This window comes from Sorex araneus, chromosome 10 (genome assembly GCF_027595985.1).
Source record: "Sorex araneus isolate mSorAra2 chromosome 10, mSorAra2.pri, whole genome shotgun sequence".
In the NCBI taxonomy this organism is placed as follows: Eukaryota; Metazoa; Chordata; class Mammalia; order Eulipotyphla; family Soricidae; genus Sorex; species Sorex araneus.
In genome coordinates, this window is record NC_073311.1 from 2,061,083 (window position 1) to 2,078,680 (window position 17,598).

Consider the following 17,598-nt stretch of genomic DNA (forward strand, 5'->3'; position numbering starts at 1 on the left):
CCGTTGCTCATCGATTTGTTCAAGCAGGCACCAGTAACGTCTCTCATTGTGAGACTTATTGTTACTGTTTTTGGCATATCCAATATGCCACGGGTAGCTTGCCAGGCTCTCCAAGAAGGGCGGAGGAATCGAACATGGGTCAGCGGCATGAAAAGCGAACACTCTACCACTGTGCTATCGCTCCAGCCCGTCCTTAATTAGTAATCAAAATTAAATGAATGCACCTAACCAGCCCCTGCCCCCTAGGCTGAGGATGAAGAGAATGAAGGAGTCAAAGACTCAGGGTCAGTCTCTGTAGTAGAGTCTGTCCGTCCAGTCTCAGTCCTATGTCCGTCCATCATCTCCAGCTCATTCTGCCAGAATTGCTCCTGTGAAGGGTGCAGGGACAAAGCTGTGACTCCTACATCTCAGCAAGACTACCCAGTGCTCTGGGAGCACTCTGAGCTCTCCCAGAGCTAAGCTCCATCCCCAACCATCTATTCCAGAGCCACTGGAAAGGAGGCCTGCAGCTGACAAGGCCAAGACAGTGCTGCAGGAGACCACGACTCGGTTCCTGCTCTTTCCTGGTGAGGAGGAGGCTGGCTGTCAGATCCGGCTCCATGCCCCAGACACGCTGCGCCAGTGTGGCTTCAACGCCTCCCGCCCCCTGGTGATGATCATCCACGGCTGGTCGGTAGGAGAGCAGCTCGCCCTTCCCTCTCTCTCTCCCTGTCTCTCTCCCGAGCTGTTCCATTTTAGCCCGTAGAGAGCCCATGATAAAGCTGCAGGCAGGTATTGCTAACGCACATTCGCATCCCCAAGTGCTTCTTCCCCAAACATTCTCTCATTGGTGTTTGGTTGCATGAGTAAGCAGGGCAGGGAGTGCATGTGATCTCCACAAAAGACTGGAGGGCCACGGAGCACAGGGAGGCCCATCGCAGACCTTGCTCTACATGGGGATGCAGGAAGCCAAGGACTGTCCACCAAAGCTCAAGCCAGCAGCAAACAGAAACCCCACTCAAAAGTGGTTTGAAAAAACAGCTAGTTTCCATTTCACAAAAGAACCTAGCTAGAGCTGTGAAATCTAAGCTGTTCCCATAGAATAGTTGGTCCCCAGTACCCCGTCTGATCCCCTGAGCATTGTCAGGAGTGATACCTGAGCACAGGGCCAGGAAAATCTCTGGAGTACTGCAGGGAGTGGCCCAACCCCCTTGCAAACATTTGGTTAATTAGTAACCAAAGATCATGCACCTAACTATTCCCTGCCTCCATAGCAGAGAATGAAGCAGAGACTCAGGCTCAGTCTCTGCTCAACCCTCCTGCACCTATCCATCATTTCCAGCTCACTCTGCCAGAAATGCTCCTGTGAGGAGCCTGGAGGCAAGGCTCTGAGGCCCTTGAGGACTCAGCTTGGTTGCATGTTACTCCTCTGGTATCTGGAGAGGTGGAGGGGATGGGGGGATGAAGGGGGACCTCCTCCTCATGGTGCAGAAAGGCAGCTAGAGCACAGCCATCACATCTTTGTTTCAGACAGCACATGTAAAGGTTATACACAAAAGGTCTAAGAGCAGATTGGGTTTTTAGGAAATAACTTTACTGAGGTGCAATCTCTCCCATCCACCTTAGCCCCACCTTGGGGACAAGGAACCTCCTGCAGTGTCTGCAATCACGGAGAGGCCCTCTCCCACTGCCTCCCCCTACCCCCCACCCTGTTCCGAGTGTGGTTCTTGGGCCTTCCCAGCCAGGTGGGGCGCCCAATATCACCACCTCTGCTGGATGAGCAGTCGGGGCATGGAGAGGGGGCGCAGGGGAGTCGAGCTCAACCCCATGGGCATGTCTACATCACGACCCTCAGGTGCTTCTGTGATGTGGAAGTGCCCTCTGGTGTGAGGCCAGCCCCTCCAACCCTGCAAGCACCCCCACCTCTGCCTCCCTCTCCTAACCTTACTCCTGCACTGCCCACCCGGCCCCATACGCGCTGGCACCACCATCAGCGTCACCTTGTCCTTCCAGGGAAGCCCTGACTTGTGCATCCAGACGTTTCCCCACTCTTGCCCTGTGCCAACTGCCCAACTAGGGCAGATCCCCCACTTGCATCTTCCTCTCGCTGCTGCTGTTCTAGCTCCTGGAGCCAGAGGGCAGGGCAGGCTTCCTGGAGAAGGTGGCAGAGCAGGCTTCCTGGGGGAGGTAGCTGGGCAGGCTTCCTGGAGAAGGCACCCTTTGGAAAGTCTTAATGACGGAAATGCTAAGAGGGCTCTCGGAGGGGGAAGGCAGGAGGGGGAAGGAAGGGGTGTTTCCTGAGGAACATTCAGCCAAGTCTGGAGACAGTTTCTCCTGTACCATGGAAGAAGTGGTGGGACAGGGTGCTCCTAGGCATCGGGTGTTTAGAAGTCGGGTGCTGCTAGTCCTCCCCCAGTGAACAGAACAGCCCCCAACCACCACCCAACACAAAGGGTCTGGCTGGAAAGAGTCCAAGTTCTGAGGTGGGCAACCTGCTTTCTAAGCCCTTTCTCGTAGAGAGAAGGACGCAGCCTTACCCCCGAGTTGGCGAAGAGGAAGAGGTGAGTAGGGTGAGAGAGCAGCTACCCAGCGCTGCCCACCCCTCCCTGCCCGCTGACCATCCGTGCCCGCCCGCCCGCAGGTGGACGGCTTTCTGGAAAGCTGGATCTGGCAGATGGTGGCCGCGCTCAAGACTGGACCTGCCCAGCCCGTGAACGTGGCGCTGGCAGACTGGATCAGCCTGGCCCACAACCACTACGCCCTGGCCGTGCGCAACACGCGCCTCGTGGGCCAGGAGGTGGCCGCCCTCCTGCGCTGGCTGGAGGTGAGCGACCCTGGCCAGGCCTGGGGAGCCAAGCGCGGGGCAATTCCCAGAGTCCCACCTGGGGAAGCCCAGAAAACAATCAAACCAACGAAAAAGACTAAACTGCCAGCACCCGGGAGAGGGTGCAGGGCCGTGGGGGCCTGGGTTCACCCCTCAGCCCTCTGGGCATCCTGCACAGCCACTGGCATGCGGGATTTGCACAGAAGAGGCCCAGGTTTAACCCTCACCTCTGCATGCCCTCAGCACCTTTGGGTGTACCCCAAAGCAAACAGAAAAAGTGAACTGAGCTGGTCCCAAAGCAACCCCGACAGGAGACCTGGGTCTGCTAAGGGGGGAGGAGAGGGCAGGGGCGCACAGGACACCCAGGGCTCCCTCTTATGTCTGCTTTAACCCCTGCAGTGCAGAGCCACCCCTCCTCCACACTGTCCCATTGCCCACCCCCTTAGATCCAGACATACCCTAGAAACCCTCCCCAACCCTGCTTCCATGAATGGGACTCCCTGTTGCAGGCCCTGGTGAAGCAGAAGCAGCAGATGGGGTGAGGGGGTAGAGGCCAGGTCCCAGGAGCTGAGTCTCAGGAGGGAGAGGACCCTGGAGGGGTAAGTCAGGTGGGAGTCAGAAGCAAGCACCTCACTTGCAATCTGGCACAAATGACAGTGCTGTAGCGGGGGGTGCCCCAAGTGAGCTGCCTCCCCGAGGGTTCCCAGGCCACTCTCCTGCGACCGGTCCCCTGTCTTCCAGGACTTGCTTCAGTTCTCCCCGAACAAGGTTCATCTGGTTGGGTACAGCCTGGGCGCTCACGTCTCGGGGTTCGCTGGCAGTTACATGGGCAACAAACACAAGATTGGGAGAATCACAGGTAACCTCCAGTGGGCATCGCCCTCCCCCTCCCCAGCCTCTACTCTGCTTCCTTGGGGCTCTGTGGGACATGCAGGGGACCCAGGTCCATCTCAGACATAGCCACTGCCCAGGATGAGAAAAGGCAGCACACACCCAGCCTCTCTGATGGCCTTTCCTGAAGCAAGCTGCCCGGACCTGCCCTCACTCTGCACTCAAGCAACAGGGTGTTTTCATTGTTTTTCTGTTTTGGTTGTTTGTTTTGTTTGAGGGACACACCAGGCAGTGCTCAGGGGTTACTCCTGGCTCTGCACTCAGGAATCATTCCTAGTCATGCTCTTGGGATGCCGAGAATCAAAACCAGGTCAGCCACGTAAAAGGCCTACCCGCTGTCCTATCAGCCAAGAGTATGCTCTTAAATCTATGGTTTGTGCTGGGGTTTGGTTTTCATTTGGAGGCACATCCAGCATTGCTCAGGATTTCACCCTGGCTCTGCATGCAGGGATCCCTCCTTGTGGGCTCAGGGGACTGGATGTGGTACCTACCAGGGACCCAAGTCAGGCTCACCCTTTATACTGTCCCTTTCACCTGGCCTTGACCAAGATTTTAAAGAGCCCAACAGACGTTAGAAACCAGGGGCTGGAGAGAGCACAGCGGGTAGGGCGTCTGCCTTGCACTCGGCCGACCCGGGTTCAAATCCCAGCATCCCATATGGTCCCCTGAGCACGGCCAGGAGTAATTCCTGAGTGCAGAGCCAGGAGTAACCCCTGTGCATCGCCAGGTGTGACCCAAAAGGCAAAAAAAAAAAAAAAAAAAAAAAACAGACGTTAGAAACCAGAAATTGCCACCATATCTGGCATGTTCCTGCTGCAGGCCCTTGGCTCCTTCTTGGGACTCCTGTGGATGGGGACGTGGGGGCAGTGTGGTGGTTTGGGAGTGGCCCTGAGCTTTAGCCCCCTTGCTCCTCCGAGGAACCTTTGAGGACACAGTGACCAGATGACTCCCCAGTCAAGGCCGCAGGGGCAGAGCCCTCTCAGTGGAGCGTCCCTGGAACTCTCCACTGTCGCCCCTGTTGCCCCCTTCCCAGGGACAGGCCAGGGCCACTCAGCCAGGCATCCAGCAGCATCCAAGCCTCCCGACCTCCCAGACCTGGCGCCCAGGACTGGGAACACGCCTGAGCAGCCCAGCTGCCGCCATGCTTGTGTGAAGCTGCAGGTTCAATCCCCAGCACTGAAAAGAGTGAAAAATCAAAACGCAAACCAACCAACCAACCACCAGCAAGCTAAAACACCATATTGTTAAGGTCTGGTATCGATAATTCCCGCCCCCCCAACCCCCCACACAAATCGTTCAACCAGTAATGTAACACACAAGCGGAGTTTATTAAGCCAGATAGCTGGGTCAGGCTTCTAGGCACGCAGGCCCAAGCCAGACCCTGAGCCAGGGAAAAGCTGCTAGTTTTATAGTTATTGTTACATCATAGTCCCCGCTTACAAATTCAAACAGAAATGTAAGTGAAAATTGCAAGTTTCATTACTCATCTCAAACAGTACAAACAAGTAGTTACAAATAAGTGATCTAGACATGTTTTCAGAACATTCTGGCAGCTATCCACCCTGCTTGTGTCTGGGTGGCTTCTATAGACAGTGTGAATAGCAGTTATGAAACTATTTGCCAAGGCCGAATTTTCAGCCCAGTTGTCCTTCCCTTGCAGATGGCCAGGGGGGAGAAGCGGGGTTTTAAGAAAAGGTTTAAGTAAAACAAAACATGAAGCAGGAACCAGGCATGATGGAGTTGCTCCTGCCCCACTCCGTGTCCAACAGTATCAGGGGCTAAAACAATTAAAAGAAAATTAAAGAAGAACATTATTGTGGCCTTTTATCTGATCAAGTAAGAATGCTTTCGGGGCTGGAGTGATAGCACAGTGGGTAGGGCATTTACCTTGCACGAGGCCGACCCAGGTTCGATTCCCAGCATCCCATATGGTCCCCTGAGCACTGCCAGGGGTAATTCCTGAGTGCAGAGCCAAGAGTAATCCCTGTGCATCATTGGGTGTGACATGCTAAAAAAAAAAGTAAGAACACTTTGGAATGAGAAAGATGACTTAGAGCTAGGGCACTTGGTGTACACGTGGCAGACCTGGGTTCTATGCCTTGCACCACCCAGGGTGCCCCGAGGCCCACCAAGAGTGATCCCTGAGCACAAAGCCAGGAGGAAGCCCTGAGCACCACCAGGTGTGCTCCAGAAACCAAACAAAAGAGAAGAACATTTTGGACAGCTGTTACCTAGAATGCTCATTGGGTCACAAAAAGAGAGATTCCATGTGGGGGAACCAAAGTAGGGATTAGGCTAGACATCTGAGCAAAATCAAATGATAGTTGTTGGAATTCATTGTTTTCTTCTTATTTTTCTTTCTGACTTGATGTATCTGTGGGAGGCTGGGCCTCTGGCCAGTAGTGGGACCCCACTGTTAGGAGCCAGGGGCAAGTAGACTTTCACTACAACCCATGTCCAGGAGCCAGGCCCAGAAGCCAGGATTTCAGGCCAGGACCCTCGCAGCTAGACTGGCCCACATCAGATACTGGGAGCTGGAGCACACATCAGGGAGGGCAGCAGGATGATGGCCCTGAGGAAGATGGGAGTCAGTTCCCTCCAGGCCTTCACCGCTCGTGACCCTGCAAGGTGGGGATTAGGCCCTCACACTTGGGGATCCCTGGAGCTCCCTGCAGCCCAGCAAGAAACCCATTGTCCTCCAGAGGTGGAGAAAAATAAAAGATGGAGAAAGATGTGAATATGCCCATGTCCGGTGAGCCAGGACCTGCCGTCTGCCTCAAACAAACATGGTTCCACTTGGGGACTGGGGCTTAGAGGAGCCCCACTTGCAGGCAGCATTTCACCCTGGTACAGCAACATCCTGAGGCTGTTCTGCACCTGCCAGTGAAATGACATGTGTGTGGCAGAAAGGCCAGCTCTGGGCGGACACTGTTGACACCGTCAGCTGGATGGACGAGCGCTCTGATGAGGAGGTCAGTCACTGGCAGGCGGTGCTGTCAGTTCGGGTATGCAGACACTCGTGGAAGGAACTGGGGGGGGCACTTAAGATTGATTTGCTTAAATAAATCAAGTGCTCCCTCCTAACCATATTTCTCTAGCTGGATGGCTCCTGCAGCCTCATAGATAATGCCCAATCATTTCCAGCACTATAAATTGCTGTGGTTTTGCTGAGAAAAGGTTATGGCGAGATTTTTCTAGAGAAAGATGACGTCCAGGATTTTTTCCTTCCCTCTAGCTCATGAATGCGTGACAACATTAAACAACTTTGGAGAATGGCAGAGCAATAGTACAGCTAGTAGGCCACATGCCTGGCACATGCTGACCCAGTCTGATACATGGCATCCCATATGCCTCACCATGAGGAGTGATTCCTGAGTGCAGAGCCAGGAGTAAATCCTAAGCATCTTTGGGCAGCCCAAAAATAGGACAAAACTCTTCAGAGAAGCAGTACATCAGATAGGGCCTTTGTCTTGCATGAAAATGACCTGAGTTCAATCCCTGACACCCCCCATGATTCCCTAAGCCTGACAGGAATGATCCCTGAGCTCAGGAGGAAGCCCTGAACATTACTGAGTATGGTCCCTAACAATAAATAAATATACATATATATAAATACATATATATATATATTACATCTATAACACATCTTCACCACCCCCTAGCCTTTGCCTGCCTCTATTCTCTGTCCCTTCTCTCCTCACAGGCCTGGATCCTGCCGGCCCTATGTTTGAGGGCACATCTCCCAGCGACCGCCTTTCTCCAGATGATGCCAAATTCGTGGATGCAATCCACACCTTCACGCGGGAGCACATGGGCCTGAGCGTGGGGATCAAACAGCCTGTAGCCCACTACGACTACTACCCCAATGGGGGCTCCTTCCAGCCAGGGTGCCACTTCCTTGAGCTCTACAAGCACATTGCCAACCATGGCTTGAACGGTGAGTCCCTGGACTGAGCTTCTCGTGCTGGCATGGACTAGGGGCTAGGGTGTGCCCACCGGGGGAGATGGCCTGTGGGAGAGATGGAGGCTGTTGCTCTCCACCCCACCTCGTGATGGGAATTCCTGGGAACCCAAGCTCTAAGGCTGGGCTGAAGGGAGCACCAAGGTTCCCCACTTCTTTTTGTTGGTTGGTTTGGGGGACACACCTGGCAATGCTCATGGCCCTTCACTCAGGAATTACTCCTGGTGGTGCTCACCGGGGACGGAACCCTGGTCAGTCAGCCATGTGCAAGGCAAGCAACCTCCCCGCTGTGTTATGGCTCTTTCCCTGCTCCCCAGTTCTTAACCCACTCAGTGCCCCAAGTCAGTCCTTTCCTGGTTACTGACTCTTTAGAAAGTGGGGTCCTGGTGCTTGTGGTTCCAGAAGCTTCTGGGGGAAGGAGGGTATTGCTTTAATCTGGACCTCAGGAAGACACTCTTCCCAGTGCCTGGCTTAATGACTCTGAGTCTCACCCCACGTACAAATAAGCCTCCACCCAAGTGAGCTCGAACCCTCTGAATCTGTAGGACAGGGCTGAGACTCTGCCCTGTGAAGTCCAGCCCCACAGACATCCTGTGATGCCCTCTCCTTGGGTCTGAAAGACAACAAGGCAGAGTCTGGGATGTGACCTACACCTCTCTCTTTCCTGAAGCCAAAATACCCACACACACACCGAAAGCGTGCACAGGGTTCAGGACAAAAGCAGAAGCCTGAGTGTGGAGAGGTAGTACAGTGGCACTTGCCTTGCACACAGCCAACCTGGATTTAATCTCAGCCACCTCACAGGCTCCCCTGAGTCAGCCAGGAGTGATCCCTGAGCACAGAGTCAGGAGTTGCTCTGAACACTGCCAGATGTGGCCCATAAACAAACACAAAATAATCAGTCCCAGTCATACATTCTGCGGGTCTAAGGCCCCATTGCTCCAGAACAGCAACTGAATAAAAGCTGCTAGACCTCTGTTAGCCCACCTGGACCCCAGCCCCATCACCTCCTCATTCCAGTCTGGCAAAACAGAGCTCTTAAGACCAGCACGCCACTGCACTCTCTCATTCAGAATGACCTGCACTCTCCTCAGCCTCGCCAGCCCCCCACACACCCGGGCATGAGGAGGCTGCCTGGAACCTGCCCCCAGCCCCTCCTCTAAGGTCCGCTTCATTCTCACCTGCATCAGCAGTCCCTGGTCCTGCACTTGTCCGCACCCTCCCAAGCAGCACACAAAGGTGGAGAAAGTGTTTGGCACACACATCTCTGGCAAGATATGGGCACGGACCTTCTGCACTACCCTCAAAGTGTAGAGCCAAGGATATCTGTTCAGCTGGTCAGCCTCTATGGGGCCCTTGGTTGGACTCCCTCCCAGACGTGCCCCGCAGGATAAGCTGATAACACAATAACCCTCCTCACCAATACCCCAGTGCGAGAGCAAAGGTCTTGGAGGCTGTTTTCTCACTCTATAACCACCTCTGGGAATCATTGTGGGAGAGGAAGGCTAGCACAGAGGGGAGGGCACCTACCCTGCCCATAGCCCCTCTGTCTACATCCCCTGTCAGGCAGGCATGGGTCCCTTAAGCCCACCAGGACTGATTCCTAAAGCACCAGAACCTGAGTGCAACTGGGCATGAACCCAAACCAAAGTGCCAACCAAAGGGGTTCTGGCAGTGAATGGGGGTGCTCTGAACTGTCCCCACATCACGGCAGGCAAACCCACACATAATGGAAAGTTGAGAAGTGCGTCTTGATTGGTTGATCCTTCACACTGCGGAGAATTCCTGCCCAACTCTCCCTCCACTGCAGGCAGCAATTAAGCACTCCTGGAGAACCGCGCACCAGAGGGCTGGGCTGCCATTTGGAGATCGCAAAAGCAAAAGTCAAAGCCCACGGCAGATAAACCTTCCAGTGGGGCGCTTTGGACGGCTCCCGGGCATGGCCCCATGCAGGCCCACTGCAGATGCATCGGGACAGGGAGGGACACAGACAGGGAGCAGCTGGCCCCGATGGGCATCAGGCTGACCCCAATGGAGCAGATGAGAGAGAAGTGGCAGCAGCAGGTCTCTATTCACTCGCATGTATTTTCAAGAATGAAAATATTGAATAATAAATATGCTTATACTCAGAGTAAGAAAGTAGTAAAGTTTATTGAAAAGTAGACGAGAAAAGAAAGGAAACTCCCCAAGTGGGGAGGAACTTAGACAGGACTAAGTTAAAAGAGTTTTGTGTAGGCCTTCTTAAAGGCCCTTCGCATTTCTTATCAATTGGCAAGTCCTACAGAGAATGCAAGGAATCTACAGGGCGGTCAGGCTGGTTTGAGTCTTTCTGGCCATCTGCCTCAGGTATTGTCGATTATCTTAATCTCCCATGAGCCTAAGCTCTGGGGAAGAATTTTATGAATAATTGTTAACTCCCTGTTTATCAGAAAAGCCCAGGAATTTGCGGGGAGCCAAAAATGTAGGCGGGGCCAGCCTATGAGGGGACTGCTCACAGCAGCTGGCAAGGGGAAACCGAGGCTTCCTCTTTCACCAAGATTATGTAACTGTGAAGGTCCACTGCCACTCAAGGGTCACCAACAAGCAGGTGCAGGGACTGGTGAGAAAGATCCTGCAGAAAGGCATCGAGCCTGCATGGTATGTGTCCTCCAAGCCACAGCCTTCGCTATGTCATGAAAACAGTTCTTTGCTTGTTGTGTTGGGGAGTTTGGGGTCTACACCCTGGCTCTGTGCTCAGGCATCACTCCTGGAGGGGCTCAGGGGACCATTTGCAGTGTCAGGATGGAACCCGGGTCAGCTGCTGTCCAGGCTGTCCTCTCCCTCCAGCCCCATCTTCTTGAGTACTGCACTGCTTCCTGAGTCTGCTGAGGGTCCTGTCACAACTACGGCCTCGCCTGGTGAAGCAGTTACTTCCGCAGCCCAGGGCGCCCACGACTCTGCTTGGGCACGGCCTGGGGGAATCAGGGGTCAGGGGCACTGCTGTGGTTGGGCCTCGCAGGATGTCCACCTTCCTTCCTCGGCAGTGCTACCCAGCAGGCTGAGAACTTGTCGACCTCTGGGTGGACAGCCTTGGGAGGCAGGGAGCTAATGTGTGTTGGCCCTGTATTCCAGCCCTGGCCCAGGCCATCAAATGCGCTCATGAGCGTTCCGTGCAGCTCTTCATCGATTCTTTGCTCTACCGTGATGCGCCGAGTAAGGCCTACTTGTGCAGTGACATGGACAGCTTCAGCCAGGGCCTGTGTCTGACCTGCAGGAAGAGCCAGTGCAACACTCTGGGCTACCACACCCGGCAGGAGCCGCACAAGAAGAGCAAAACGCTCTTCCTGGTCACCAGGGCCCAGTCCCCATACAAAGGTGAGTGGGTGTGGGAGGCGCAGGCGCAGGGAGAGGGGGCATAGAGCCCCAAGCACCTGCCTTGCCTGTGGTGGTGCAGGCTCAACCCATGAGACCCCAACATTGCTGAGCGTGCCCTGGAACCCTGAGCACCATGGGGTTCACTGGGTCAGTCCTGCACCTGAGCTGCTCCACTTGCTCTCGCCCTGGCTTGGAGCTGCAGCTTGGTTGGTCGAGAATCACCAGGAGCCCCTGAGTACCACTTGGGAGCATAAAGACAGAAACAAAACAAATCAACTTTATTCTGTTTTTCATCTTCAAGTAATACTGCAGTGAAAGGCTAGAAGTAAAGAGAAGGGACTCGAGAAATAGTATGGGGTTAAGAGGCTCTTATCTTGATGTATTCAACCCCTGTTTGATCTCAGGCATCATATAGGGTCTCTCAAGACCAGGAGTGGTCTCTGAGCACAGAGTCAGGTGTAAGCCTTGAGTACCACTGCACTCAGACACACACACAACGAGGGGCCAGAGAGATAGTTCAATGGGTGAGGCACTTGCCTTGCATATGGCCAAACTAGGTTTGACCTGCAAATGGTCTCCTGAGCCTGCCAGGACTGCGCCCTGAGTACAGAGCCAGTAGCAAGCTCTGAGCACAGCTGGGTATGCTCCCCCCCCACAATAATAATAATAAAACAAATTTTAAAAGCAAAAGAGAAATAGTACTGGGGTTAAAACACTTACCTTGCAAACAGCCAAGCCCGGTTCAATCTTTGGCACCACATAGGGTCCCTGGGCCCTGCCAGGTGTAATCCCTAAGAGCGGAGCCAGAAGTAATCCCTGATCATGGCCAAGTGTGATCTGGACCTCCCAGATGGGGAAAAAAAAAAGGAAGAAAAAAACTCAACAAAGTTTCTGGAGCTGCCTTGGGTTCTGCTCTATGGATGTTTCTGCAAGAGCAGAGACCAGATGGTGAAAGTGACCCTCCTCCCAAACACCATCCCCTTGCTCCGGGTGCTGGGCAGAGAAACCAGGACACCTCTGGAGCCATCTTTGGATGGGTCTCTCCTGTCTGTTCACGCCATCCCCCAGAGAGCACAACCAGAAAGGCACCCAGTGAAGGACTGGAGGGACAGGCCAGTGGGCAAGGACCCAGGTTTGATTCTCAGAACCCCATTGTGTACCCCCAAATCCTGTCATCAGTGATCCCTAGGCACAGAGCCAGGAGGAAGGCCTGAGTTCCACTAGGCATGGGCCCCAAAATCAAAACAAACCAACAGAAGTGCGCCCCATGAATGCTGGAGGTTCCAGGCCACATGGGATTTGGAGGGGTCTCTAACTCTAACTAGAACCCAGGACTTTTCTTTCTGCTTCTGGTCCCACCAAACATACCAACAGAAAACGGGGCTTCTGGCTTCCCACTTACCCCTAAGGGGCAAATTAACAGATTTCACTGGATCTCACCATCACATGAAGCCCTCCAAGACAAAGCTCAGTTGCCAAGTTTCCCCTTTTGATGTGAAACCCAGCACTGGGGACTCTGAGTTGACCAGGAGGTCAGAAAATGGGCCACGACTATCAGACACAGGCACTAAGTGTCCGTCAGACACAGATCAAGAATGGGGCCTGTGGTACCCGGAAGAGAGGCAGACCACCAGCCACATCAGATCTCAGGCCTCTGGTCAGACAGAAGTCCTGGCACTGAACAGGGTCCTGCCTGCATCTTCCTCAGCCCCAGGCCCTCTAATTCCTACAGGCCTGTCCATTCCTTCCCAGGAGCTGATTGGAAGTAGCAGCTGTGAATCTATGCAGAAAACAGTGGGAAATGATGCCCTGAGACAAACAGGGAAGCTGCCCTCTGTCCAACTTGGTGGCCACAAGCCATACACCATGACTCAGGGTTATCCAAGTTAAATCCAAACAAGACTTTGATTCCTCAGTCATACCAGCTACCTCTTGGGTGCTAGGCTCTCTGGCTGCCAGGTTATCCATCACCACAGTTCTGGCGGTGCTTCCGGGAAGCCTCTAACCCAGGTCAATATGATATAACTTTCTCCACACAATGTGGTCACAGATATCCATACCAGGGCCCCCCAAAGGCCTTTCACTGACCAGCTCTGCCATGTGGTGGACTTAGACATCCTTACAAAAATAAACTTGCCCAATCCTGGTCCCAGAGAACCACAGCCCATGTGTTTTCAGGACCCTCTCATTGTACCAGGTACTGGAGGGCAAGATCTGAGTAGGCCAGGCCAGCACGACCTCCTGCTCTAGTCCCTCGGAGATCCACTGACTGGGCCCTCACCTCTGCGGTTCTCCACATATTTCCACAGAACCATCCACGCAGCTATTTCCTAGGGTGGGCCCAGGGACAGGAGAGAGAACAGCGGCAGCAGAGGACTAGAAAACGGTGCTGAGAGAAACGATGCTATTTATCACCCATCACCACCTTCACTTTCCTTCTTGGGGGTACCTTTCCTGTATAGGAATCCATTGTTTTCCTCTTTGGGGAGAGGTGGCAGAGGAGGAGGGGTGGGAATCTAAAATCAGTGAGTTGGACTCAGCGAGCCCCGTATCTACTTCAGGGGATGAGGTAAGCACAATCGGGGGGTGGAAAGTAGCTCCTTAGAAGGCGTCAGGGGCATCACTCTGGCCACACACCCAACTGTACTGGATGTGTCACACAAATTATTTCATTTATCATGTAAGACTCACAGCAACAGATGGAGGGAGGACGGGTTTGGGGGTGATTGATTAAACTATGTCTCCCAGTCCAGACTTGGGTTAGCTCCATAGTAAATAAATATGGTAAATATTGTAAATAAATATGGTAAATAGCTGGTACCTCCACTACCTCCTCTACACTGCAACTGGCTAACGTCTAAGCTTTGCCAACTACAAGACCAAGATGACTGCCCTCTGACGTCCTGATGGATCTATCACATCTTCCAGAAGGGCAATGGAGAGGATTATTCACAACTTCTACTCGGATCTCTTTGACAGCCATGTCCACCTGCCCACATACCAAATTCCACAGGATGGATATGTTGTTCCCAACGTTCTCCCTTCCGAAATCTGACAACGCCATTTTATCGGTAAAGACACGTACAGCACCGGGTCCAGAGAAGGTCAGACCTGAACACCTGAAGAATCTGCCGCCAGTACTCTTTAATATACTGGCTCAGCTCTTCACACTCTACCTGTCTAAATGCAAGGTTCCATCCCAGTGAAAAACCAGCAGGGCTGTTCTGTTGTACAAGAAGGGAGACATCCACGACATCGGCAACTATCACCCAATGTGCCTGTTGTCTGTCATCTACAAGTTGTTCACTCGAGTCATCCTGAATAGAATGGGCAGAACACTAGATAAAGGACAACCATGCAAGCAAGCCAGGTTCCAAAAACTATTTAAAATGATCGACCATATTCACACGCTGACCAACTCATCGAAGTTTCACAAGAGTTCAAGATGCCACTCTGTCTAACATTCATCGATTTAAAGAAGGCCTTTGATTCTGTTGAGACTGAAGCGGTCATCAAAGCCCTAGCCAAACAGGGTGTTCAAACTCAGTACATCAGGATCCTCTGTGAGCTGTATTACAGATTCACCACCAGGATCTCACCATTCTACAAGGAAGTAATCATCAACGTAAAGAGAGGGGTTCAGCAGGGTGATACCATTTCACCGAAACTTTTCAGTGCCACCCTCAAGAACATCATGCAATGAATAGAATGGGAAGGAATGGGAGTGAAGATAGATGAGTGAAGATAGAATGGGAAGGAATGGGAGTGAAGATACACTACCTCTGCTTCACTGATGACATCATTCTAAAAACACCAAACATTAGCCAAGCAGCACAAATGCTGGCCGACTTCGACGGCAAGTGTGGAAAGATCATATTGCAGCTGAATCTCAGCAAGACAATGTTCATGAAAAACGATCTAGTCCCTGACATTCCATTTGCTCTCAACGGAATGAACATCTCCAAATGCAGCAGCTATGTATACCTGGGTCAAGAACTCAACATGAGAAACGACCTGGTGCCAGAACTGTGCAGGAGGAAGAGAGCAGTGTGGAATGCCTTCAAGAGCATCGAAGAAGTTGTTAAGAGGGTGAAAAACCTCCAGCTCCCGGCACATCTTTTTGACTCCACCATTCTTCGTGCACTAACATACACCTCAGAGACCTGGGTCTTATGAAAACAGGACAAGAACGCTATTCAGGTATCCCAAAGAGGAATCAAAAGAGCTATGCTTGGAATATCACATTTAACTCAAGTGAGAGAAGGAATCCGGAGTTCTGACCTCCATCGACGACCAAGAATCAGGGACGCTGTCCTGTCTCATTTGCCACGGCATCAAAAATCAGATGGGCTGGACACATAATGCAATTTAGAGATGACCACTGAACTAGAGCTGTTACCTACTGGATTCCACGGGACATCACACAGGACGTCAAAAGACTGTGTGGCCGCCCACCTATGAGATGGTCAGACTTCTTCATCAAAAACCTGAACGAACGGTTCGAGGCACTTCGTGTTCCTAGAATGAGCAGATAGCATTGGGCTACACTAGCATGCGACAGGGATGAATGGAGACATTACTGGCACCCGCTCGAGCAAATCGAAGATCAACGGATGACAATTGATACAAGTGAAATAGCTGGTAAACAGCGAGCGTGTCTCAGCCTCTGCTGTCTCCAGCTCCTCTGCCTCCACATGGAGTCTGCCTGTTTCTACGTATGGACCCAGGTCACTTCACAGTTAGTGTCCCCCGACCTCCCTCTGACGAGTCCTCTTGCCACCCTCCCCCGTCTGCCCTTTCTCTCTGCACCTTGAGCCTCACCCAACCCCACAGTTCCTCCATTGCTCGCCCTCTCAACTGGCCGACCATAGCCTGGGGAGTCTCTCCATCCTCGGCTCTTCTTAGTTGCTTCTTTGAAAGATTTTCAGTGATTTCCAGAGAGTTACAGAAGGAGTGGGTTGAGAAAGAGGAAGGATTTTGGTCAGGAGAGACCAGAGTTTGACTTAGCTGTTAACGACAATCTGTGTCACCAACCACATCATCCTTTGTGGGCCTGGGTGTCTGCAGCCACAGTGGCACTGTGTGTGATCAAGGTGTGAGCCACTGAAACAGGCACCCCGGGGCCAAGTGGGTGAGACCAGGCTAGCGCCTTCTGAAGGCCAGGCACTATGACATCCCCCATCTTACTGAAGCCCTGGGAAGCGTTTCGTGCCTGTTAATGCTTCAGAGAGGTTCTCCGTGTGCGGGATATGTGGTGGTAGGTGGCACAGAGCAGCCCATCTCAGTGGAAGGCTTTATTGCCTCCCAAACTCAGCTGGTGCCACACAGTCTTCTCACAAACACACACACACACACACACACACAGTCCTCACACACAAGTCTTCACACACAGTCCTCACACACAGCACTAACACACACAGTCTTCACACACAGTCCTTACGCACAGTCTATACACATACAGCCCTCATACACAGCCCTCACACACACAACCCTCACATACAGTCTTCACACACAACCCTCACATACAGTCCTTACGCACAGTCTACACACACACAGTCCTCACATACAGCCTTCTCAGGCACACTTCACACACACCTTTCCTTCTCTTACACATTTCCTTACCCCTCACCCACTCACACACTTCCCACACATTCACACACGTCTCCTTACCCTTCAACTCATAAACACTCATACATGCATACATTTCCTCCCCTCACATTCTCACACAAGGTCCTCACACACACACAACACAATACTCCTTGATCTTCACATCTTTACACACACCACAAACACCCCCCTGCCCTACCAACAGGGGAGGCAAACTTCCAGTCTGTGTGTGTAAGCCTCCCACAAACAGGGTGAAACCCACTGGACCCAACGGGTGGGTAGGACAGGCGCCAAGCTCCAGCCTGGTTCCTGTGGTCCTCGGCCTCCTTCTCCGTCAGAGGCATTTCCTGTGAGGGAAGAAGCCCGCGGTGTGGCCAGACATCCTAGGAAGTTCTTTCTTCTCAGCTGCACAGAAAACCCTGCAGGCAGAAAGGCCTCTTTGATGTTGGCCAAGAGAGTAACAATAGAACTTGCAGAGCCAATAGCTAATGATTTGTGTCCTTGTATTTTCCCATGAGTTGGAAAAGGAAAACAATTTCTCTTTTCATAAATTTCCCCAACCTGACGCTCACGAGGGCTGCCTTGTGAAAAGAAACTCAAGTGTTTTTCTTCTAGGGGCACCAGTGGGATCTACACGCGATTAGAATCCAGAATCTTTAGGGCCCTGGGACCCCGACTGGCCTCTGGTGAGAAGACTGTCCAGGGGCTCCTCACCTGCTCCTGGTACTTGCCAGTGCTCCTTCAGTGCTGATGGACTGTTTCATGCTTTTCATCTTTAAAGCCTGAGATTTTTTTTTCTCTTCTTGCACTGAGGATTGCCTTTCAGCACTCACAGAATGAAAAGTATTTTCCCCAAATTATTTGTTTTAATCCTTATTAAACCCAACAGAAGGCAAAGTGCGCAAAATTCATCAAAATTTCCCCTTTGCATCACACTATTGTCCTGGCGAGGAGGAAGCATGAAGGAAGGGGGATGAGAGGG

At 52.6% G+C, this 17,598-nt stretch overlaps 1 protein-coding gene across 2 annotated transcripts in view; it reads left to right on the forward strand.

Annotated features, from left to right (window-relative positions):
- LIPC (lipase C, hepatic type) overlaps positions 1 to 17,598 on the forward strand; it is a 133,541-nt gene that overhangs the window by 105,053 nt on the left and 10,890 nt on the right. Inside the window, exons 2-6 of one of the 2 annotated variants that reach the window (XM_055118424.1) lie at positions 486 to 673; positions 2,621 to 2,803; positions 3,545 to 3,662; positions 7,398 to 7,631; positions 10,767 to 11,009. In XM_055118424.1, the coding sequence (XP_054974399.1) occupies positions 486 to 673; positions 2,621 to 2,803; positions 3,545 to 3,662; positions 7,398 to 7,631; positions 10,767 to 11,009 (966 nt within the window). The remainder of the gene's footprint in view (positions 1 to 485; positions 674 to 2,620; positions 2,804 to 3,544; positions 3,663 to 7,397; positions 7,632 to 10,766; positions 11,010 to 17,598) is intronic. The other variant, XM_055118425.1, reaches the window with a different exon arrangement.